The sequence below is a fragment of the Rhinopithecus bieti genome, unplaced genomic scaffold (genome assembly GCF_001698545.2).
Source record: "Rhinopithecus bieti isolate Rb0 unplaced genomic scaffold, ASM169854v2 scaffold_22522, whole genome shotgun sequence".
In the NCBI taxonomy this organism is placed as follows: domain Eukaryota; kingdom Metazoa; phylum Chordata; class Mammalia; order Primates; family Cercopithecidae; genus Rhinopithecus; species Rhinopithecus bieti.
The window spans coordinates 1,855,218-1,864,053 of NW_016811454.1; the positions used below are offsets into that span (position 1 = coordinate 1,855,218).

At 51.9% G+C, this 8,836-nt stretch overlaps 1 protein-coding gene across 4 annotated transcripts in view; it reads right to left on the reverse strand.

Moving 5' to 3' along the window:
* NRP2 (neuropilin 2) overlaps window positions 1-4,897 on the reverse strand; it is a 115,205-nt gene extending 110,308 nt beyond the window's left edge. For 2 of the 4 annotated variants that reach the window (XM_017893925.1, XM_017893924.1), the window contains exon 1: window positions 3,988-4,896. In XM_017893925.1, the coding sequence (XP_017749414.1) occupies window positions 3,988-4,060 (73 nt within the window). In that variant the 5' untranslated portion in view covers window positions 4,061-4,896. Of the gene's footprint in view, window positions 1-3,987 lie in introns of all 4 variants that reach the window. The other 2 variants (XM_017893927.1, XM_017893926.1) reach the window with 1 other exon arrangement.
* Window positions 4,898-8,836: the final 3,939 nt, after the last annotated feature.

Here is an 8,836-nt window from a genome sequence, read left to right on the forward strand (position 1 = left end):
GAGTTTATAGTTTACTTGCAAATTATGCTCGCCCATGGCCATCCCACATTTTGGGGAGACAGGCTAAAAGAAACACTTCAAACCCTTCTCCGGCGCCTAGACCGTCATTGCTTCTCTTTCAGGATTTGTTTGAACCCAGACCTGTCTCCCACAGCCAATTTACACCTCTTATCTGATCATCCAGTCCAGACGGAAGGGTGAATTGACCGAGAATCTGAGTGTGTCCCTGGCAGTGGCGTTAAAACCCAAGCATAGATCAAAGCTCTCCAGACGAGGAGGGGAGGGGTAGATGGTTATGGGGTCTGGGTTCTTTTGGCCCCAAGCGATGTGTCCCGGAGGGGACATTAGGGCTGGGAGTTGCTACCATTTGAAGAAACCCATTGTCAGGACTTGAATGATTTCCTGAGCAAAACCCAGTCCCCCGCAGATCATGATTAACTCTAGCAAAGGGACGTTCCTAGCGGGCGCTGATAGGGAATGGCTAGCGCCAGGGGGCTCTCCTCTCTGTCTGAAACCAAAAGGAAAGGAGGTGGAGGGAGGGGAGTCGAGCAGGGAGCACACGCCAATAAACCTGAGCGTGGATCTCCTACCCTTCAGAAGAAATTCAGCCAGAGCCGCAGAAGCCGCAATGCATATGGGCTAGAATCCCCTAAAACTTGGTCTGGAAAGCTGATTCCCGACGTTCCCCAACCTAGATGATTCCCAGAGGGGCGACAAGTCCATTCCAAATCCCTCCCCCACCTCCAAACACTAGGGCTACTGGCGCCCCCCACCCAGCCGCTGGACGCCTGCGACCCGGTGGGAAAGACCGGGTGGGAAAGACCCACGGCGCAGCCAGCCCGAGGCGAAGGGCGGGGGCAGCCGTTTAATCACAGCGTGCCTCGCCTCCATTAACTCCTGTTGATATTAAAAAGAAATCAATCAGTGAAAATGAAGCATCGGCCATGAATATTTCTTTTTCTCACGTGGAAAAGCAAAGAGCGAGGCAGCTAGGGAGGAGAGGCGGGAACTCGCCGGCTACTGCAGGCAGAGGCTTCTCCGGAGACCAGAGCTGCAGCCGAGACCTAACTTTCCGGCCTTGGGCAGCGTTGAGGAAATGCCGCAGGTTTTCCCCTGGGGGTGTCCTTAGGAGAAGGAGGAGGGCACAAGCATGGAGTAGTTGGAGGCGGCCAACTTGTCGGAGGCTTCAGCCTCGGTTTTGCTTTCGCTGAGAATATTTTTGCTTAATAGAATGTTTATGGATCGCTGGGCTCTGTTTCTGCTGCGTAGCCCAAACAAATCGATGCGGCGTTAGAGACGGCGCTGGGGGGGCGGGGGGGAAGGAGGTCTAGGAGGAGAGCTGAGGGGCTATCACGTCCCCACCACGTGGATGGCCGCGCATCGCGTGCTCTTCACCTGTTCCTGCGCATCGGCGGGCGCTGGGCGTGCTGCGCTTCTACAGGCTGTGCAAGTTGCGCGCATTCCTGCGGCTCAAGCTGGCTCCTTCCCGCCTCTCTCCGCCCTCCTCTCCGAAATCCCACCCCACTTTCCTATCACCCAGTTGGGCCAGTGCTTGGATTCCCAAGCCAGCCGGCCTCGGCCTCTCGCCACTCAAAGCCGGCTCTCTAGGGCTCGCGGTGAGCCTGCCGCGCGAAGAGGAGCGCAGGGGACTGGCGGGGGACTGGCGGGGACGCCTGGGGCAGGGAGGGAGACAGGCTAGCAGCTGCACTGCGGTCTGGCGAGGCGGAGGCGGCGCAGTGAGGAGAGGGGTAGCCTGGTGCGCGTCGCCCATGCTGCCTCCCAGCCACGCGCCGCCCAAGGTGCCGCGCGCCTCGACCGCCGTGTTATTTGCTCAACTGCTCCCCCGCGCGCACCTTCTGCCCCATCTTGCTCCTTCCCAGAACTGGTTCTCGTCGCCGGCGGCGGCGGCTGAACCAGGCCCCCTGTCCCGGCCGGCGCACACCGGGTGAGTCAGAGGTGTAGCTCGGCCTCGCCCTGGCCACCCGCTGCCGGCTCGCCGGGTGCCAGTCCGTTGCTCCGCCTGAAAGCCTGAGCAGCTCACGGCTTGAGATCGCATTTTGGGGAGCTAGAGGTCCCCGGCAGGTCCCAGCTTCGAATCCCACCCTGAGATCCCACCCCGAGTCCGAGGTTGCCCCGAACTCCGCGCCTCTGGGCTTCTCTGGAAGTGACGCAGCACTGCCGGGGGTTGGGATGGGAGGGGGTTCTGCAGTGAGCGCGGGAGGCAGGTGGCAGAGCGGGAGTGGGTCCAAGCGGGTGTCGCGCACACACGTACACACACTCCAAGCAGCGCTCGGGGACAGATGTGCGAACATCTGGGGTAGGAGATGGCCCCTGAGTCTTCACGACCCCTCCCGCTCCGCACAGCACACGGAACCTGAAGTTGCATGTGTGTGCGCGCCGGTGTGAGTGCCAGTGTGTGCGCGCTCGCGCGCTGGGGCCTACCGGAGTCCGTGTCTGAATACATAATAGACGGTGGGCATCCTCATGGCGCGCGCGCGTGTGCACACACACACACACTGCGAATCACACAAACATACATAATTTACGCAGCATCCAGGTCTGTGAGAGGTAATTTATTTCCGCTTCAAGCTGGGATTTTAGAAATAAGGCAAGAAGGAATGGGGGAGGCCCAGAAAATCTCCCCAAGTGGGACCTTCCACCCATCCCTTTGATAGGATTTGCAGCTGCCCTGAAGACCACTTATGGCAAAGAAAGAGCTGCAAACTTGCGGATCTGGATGGCAAAGGCATTTCTGAATTTTCTTCCCCCTTCAAATAAATGCCCAAGCTTCAAGTGGTGTGTGTGCTGGATGGGGGGCGTGGGGAGAAGGAAGGATGACAGTACCAGATGCAAAGCTAGGACCCACTAGCTGATGTTCTGGGGGATGCCCAGGAGGCTGCAGAGTTAGCCCTGCCACTGCTGCCATCACCTTGCAAGTGCCTTGGGTGAGGACACTTCGGGAAGGCTTTTTCGCCTTTCTTTCACCCGTTTCCTCCATAGATGGTTTCTCCATCTCCAATCACCTGTAGCAGCTGCTAAGAGTTTTGTTGTCAGATTCCAGACACTGTTCTCAGTGAGGTAGAGAGGCTCACTCTAGAGAGTGGTCCCAGGAAGGAAGCACAAACCCCACTGCATTCCCCATGGATTCCCCTTTCCAGAGCATACCCCTTGCTGCTCCCCACAAATGCGTGGGGAAGTGCTTATCTCCACAGCAGCCTGTCCACATACCCTTTTTGGCAGTGGGTGAGAACAAATTCCACTCAAAAGTTTCTAACCACGAGTGAGAGACCTTTGAGGGCCTGCAATTTGTTTTAGCTAATAAGAATTTCTAAAAGGACATATGATTTACTTTCACAGACGACACATGGATGAAGAGAGAAGAGACCAACTGTCTTGGTTGCCAGCAGTGCCCAACCCCAAGCCCCTACCTCAACCACAAGCCAACTTGCTTCACCAGCCTGAGCCCTATGATTCTGAGGCATAACCAGCCATTCTCCAAAGAATCTACAGCATTTAAAAACCAAAACTAAACTCTTGTCTTTCCCAAGCACTTCAGTTAACATTGCTCAATGTAGCTAAGTGGAGGGAATGCAAATGATTTATATTTCACTGGCTAGTTGGAGAAACTCAAGGGAGATGTGTTCTGCTTCAAGACAGGGAAAAAAAATTCCCAAAAACTGTAATGCAAAGGCTTTGTAGTATTTTTAAACCTTTGATTCAGTCCATATGTGACATCTGAACACCGCCAAATTCTGTTTCAAAACACACACACACACACACACACACACACACACTCCTAGCAGGAGAGAAAAGTTGGGTTTTAGCAACAGTGGTGGTGTAGGAAGGGCCGGCTGGGATCTCTCTTTAAATTATTGAGTACTGAGGGAGCCTCCTTCTGTGCCTTTCTGCGTGGCCTTCCTGCTTTAGCGGTCGCTTTTAAAGGGGAAACCATGTTGCAATAAATAGAAAAAACTTTCAGTGGCTTACCTGGTTGGCCTCTCACTTGGTGTCTTGAAAAGTAGAGGGCTAAGAAAACCCAGGTGAGAGGAGACATATCCATTTTGGAGAAGGTGGCTCTCTCCAGAGCTGGGTTCGTAGGTTTCTTGTTTAAATCTTTGTATTTTTCTCTCTCTTATTTTCTTCCGTACAACGTCTTATGCAGAGGTTTCTAATGGTCAGTGTTTCCCTCCTGAGTCCTGGTGGCTTGTCTTCACCTTTATTCTTGCTGGAATTTCCACCTCACCAAGGGAGAGTAGCTCCTGAAATCAGCGAGGAGGGAACAAGCCGGGAAGAGGACACGGTTTTCCTCTCAAAAACAAAACGCATGTATGTTCTCTCCAGTTCCTCAAAGTGTCATTTCCTTTATCCTACAATATCACGAGTATTTCCCGAAAGCCAAGCGTAACAATAATGATAATAATAATAATTAAAGCCAAGACTTGCCTTGGGCATCACACGGCCCCCAGGCAGCTGTGTGATCTCAGAGGCGTAAATTGACACACATCCCGCGGCACCCTTGACGGACACGCGGGCGGAGGCAGCAGCCGCCGGACAGCCAGAGTGGAAGGCGGCCGCCCTGCTCTTGTCCTCGCCGGGTTCCCCCGGCGGGAGCCTCCACCAACGGCTACACCCGCTTGGCCAGCCTCTCGAGGGGAGTCTGAGGAAGGAAGCTGCTGCTGCTGTTGCTGCTGGTGGTGCGGCGGCTGGGATCGCCTGGGAGTGAGCGAGCCCCTCTCCGAGTTCGCTGGCGCCCGCCCTCACCTCCACCTCGCCCAGTGTCTGCGCGGCTGAGGATGTGCTGGGGGCCGGCTGCAGGCTGGTGCCTCGCTCGCGATCTCTGCCTCCCCTCCGGCTCCCCACTGCCTTTTCAGGCCGAGCAGCATGTGGATGTCAGAGCCGCGGCAGAGCTATCCGATTACGCGCCGGCTCAGGGCCCGCCCCTTCTGTGTTCCTGATTAAAGAGGCAGCCGCGGAGACGCGCGGCGCAGAGCCGAGTGCCGCGGCACCCACCTCGGGCGGGGCGGCGGCAGCTTCTCCCGGGCCGCCGCAGGATCGAAGTTAAGGCGGCGCCTAGCCCACAGCCCCTCGCCCGCCCCGCATCTCCCGCTCGCCCCCGCGCACCTCCGCGCCGGGCCTCCAGTGCGTAACGCCCTGGGGAAGAAGCGTCCCCGGGCACCTCCAGGGCGCGCTGCCCTTGGCCGTGTCGCCCCCACCCGAGGGAGACCCTGGGGGAAGGGGGGAAAAGGTTTGTTCCCCCTAAATTCCACGACTCCGATGCCACACACGCAGAATCCAACACAATGCCACGCGCAATGGCGTTACAAGAGGAGTTGGGTGGCGTACGGTGTTTGGGGTAGCAAGCCGTTCGGCAGCTCAGCCATGCGTTCGAACAGGCAGCGGTGCGTGGCGGCGACACACACCGTCAGCCCGGGCTGAATAAAACCCCAAACACTCGCTGCGTTTACTACTCAGATCCTTTGTTATGTCCCAAACATGCTCTGCTCCTCTCTGGGTTAGGATTTCGTTACCCTTGCTCCTTTAACTTGTAACTATCCTAAAAAGAAGAAAGACTTTCTTCAGCAAAGGATTTCTTCAGGTAATTAAATTGGATTCCCTCAAGTCCCCACGAAAAAGTATGGGTGCTTGAAGGCTTCTCATCCAAATGCTACTGTAACTACGTCTATTCACATTTTCCCCCATAGAAACGTGGTCATAAAGCCCAGAGAAAGAAAACAGCATTATGCCAACTATTTTTAAATGGAGGCGTGAAAACTGTTTAGAGGGAACTGCAAGCTAACAGTTGGGGAAACACTTGTATCTTTGTTTCTGAGGATGGCTTTGTGGATTCCAAACTGTCTTGCTTCACCAGACACCTATTACTACATTATCATAAAGACTCCCACAGAAACTGCCTAAATTACACCCTGCACATGTACACCTTTTCTGCCACAAAAGAGGTATATGAAAAATAAGAACATTCAGAAAACTGTTTACAGATTAAGATTTTTTAAAATTAAGAAAGTAAAATTTTCTGTAGATTAAGAAAAATAGTTTCGGTGACAAGAAACACACACCTGACTGTCCCATTTTCTTCTTGGCTTGCACTTGTGGATTCTTCTGGGTGGTTTCCCTCCTTATCTGGACTGGCCCATTAGCTTTGTTTATCACTTTTAGTGTTTGAAAAATCTGTAACTCCCACTTAACTGTTATTTACACTGAGATAACCAAAACAAAATTGAATCAGAAGTGATTTGCAAATAGTTGAGCCAAGCTGTGTTGGGGGTGGGGCGGGATTTTAGAGTGGAAATCCACAGGCTGAGTATCACACAGTTAATCTCAGATGCCTGGTTGGGAAAGGCACAGAACAGAGGCCTCTGAGCTCTTCCAGGGAGCGTGTCTCCTGGCTAGCCTAAATGCTGCCTTTCATTCCCTCTTTGCCTCCCTCCTTCCCCTTCCTCCCTCCTTTCCTTCCTTCTTCCTTCCTTCCTTTCTAGGCTTGAGAGCACATCCACATTATTAAAAACTCCAGACTTAAATTTCTCCTCTTTAAAGCTCAATTGTAAAGAATGCCTCCAAGCCTCAAATATTTAACAAAGTAAAGAGGCAGTTTGGATTATTAACCTTAAGCAGAGATCCCAGTTTATGTCATTGCCAAGATGCTAATCTAAGGACAAATAACACTATCTGTAGTGACAGTCCCTGAATAGAGAGGGTCATTTAGTATCACCTGTCCCCACCACTCACCAGGCATGCCAAACCATTTTAGCCAGTGCCCAACGTGGGAGACTCCTATTTCTGAGAATAATGTAGCTTGGGTTTAGGTGAAGGGCACTGTGAAAGGGGGAAAGAAGAGAGAAAAAGTAAACCTAGAGCCCACTGGAGAACCATAAGAATGACAACCCTGGACTTCTGGTCTTGGGGTCTCAGGGATGAAGGTCCCCATCAGGCTGCTTCCAGAGTGGAGAAAGGTGAGAATCAGTTTTATTCCTGGACCTGGTTGCCCACACTATGACTTTTCATTTTTCAGAGGTGTCATACAGGGGACGCTCACTTACTTCCTGGGAATCCTCTGTACCAGGGCTGCAAGACTTCTCACTCTCCTTGAGTGAAGGCCTCATTTCCTGCAGCTGGACAGAGAGTGAGTCTCAGGTTTCCATCCCTGGGGACTCAAGCAGCCAGACCATTTTTTAATCCTCTAGGGGGCAGCACTCAATAAATAATGGTAACATCACCTAGGGTCACACTTCTGGTGGTGCTTTTAATTCCAAGGAGTTCAAAGTGCTTTATCAGACCAGGGAAGATTCAGAGTGAGGCCGATCTCTCCCCAGCCTACTCTGAACAAGACCCCACCGGCCCAGGGAAGGCTTAGAATTGTTTTAACCTAAGACTTCCAAGGACTCTTGGGAACTAAACACAAACCCCACATGTGCCACATGGAAAAAAATCTTTAGGGAAATTCTTCACACTGGGGCTGGCTCAGACCTGCCAGTCTTGTTTCCCTCTAGACTGGGGTCTCAGGGTTTGACTGCAGTTGGTTTGGTTTCCACCAGAGGTGTAGCGGTAAAGAGCTAGGCACTGTGCTTTTCAGCATTTTGTGAGTCCACCTCCCTGGCCCATAGGGAAGCCTGCCTACCTAAAGGCCAGTGTCAAAAATCGGGTTTGTGAACAAAAACACTGAGCTGACTAGAAAACAGCGAATTAGCGAAGCTGAGATTCCTGGCCACATCACTGACTCACCTAGGATGTTTCATGTCATTATCCTTAATTGTAAAATAATACTAGATGATCCATCACACATTCCATTCCTTTGACGGGAAGGGATGTGGAGGAACATGAAACGGATTGGTAAATGATGCTAAGAGAAAGCTGTTACCAAGCCACACCCCCATGGACAGTTAAGTGTTCCCCGCTAGACAGTCCCAAACCTTAGGGTATATCAACATCACCTGGAGCAAGTGTTAAAAATTCAGATCCCTGGGAACCATCTTCCTGCAGATGAAATTCCTTGGGTCTGGAGTGGTCTTTGGGAATCTGTATTTTTAACCCACCTTTTAGGTGATTCTGATGCAAAGCCTCCACAGACCAGTAGTTGGGAACTTCTGATCTGATGTGTTATATTTACACACAGCCTTCCATAAGTGCTCTTCCATTGAAGGAAACTTGGACAGGTATTCCTTCATATTTCCTCTCTGGGTACTTTTCAATATGGGGCAGATGTTTCAGGTTTCTTGGAAAAACCACCAAGAACAAGTTCTCGAAAATGCTGGAGTGGTGGAATTCCCAGATTTACCTGTGACCTTTAGCAGCAACTGCAGAGAGCCCATTTGAAAACACCAAAAGCCTCGCCTCACGCAGGCAGCAGCTTTGCAGGGACATGTTCAAAGTACCGGCTGCTGGATTTATGAGCTGGAGTCAGATCTTTCACCAGCAGCCCACTCAACCATTGGTGGTTACTAGAGGTTCGTTTCAGGTATGCGTTTCCATCTGTGTTCATCCCACTGTACTTACGAAATGCTCATGGATGCATGACTATGTCAGAGGTATGAGAGCAAGACAGAGATTTAGGTCTTGCCTCTCGGGAACACAGGATCTAAAAGCTCCAGAAGTTTCATGCTTCCACAATAGATACCATGTGTCACATAGCGCTTCCCCTTATCAGAGCCCTAACATCAATAAGCTCTCACCCTGAAAAGGGGAGATCTGAGGCATAATTGCATCTTAATCTGTAATTTACCACACTGCCCTAGTTAAGGTTTAGCTACATCTGTCTCAGAAGCTTCAGTTAAAATGGAATAGGTCCTAATTTATTAGTCTCTCTTTTGTTTGATGTCAAAGT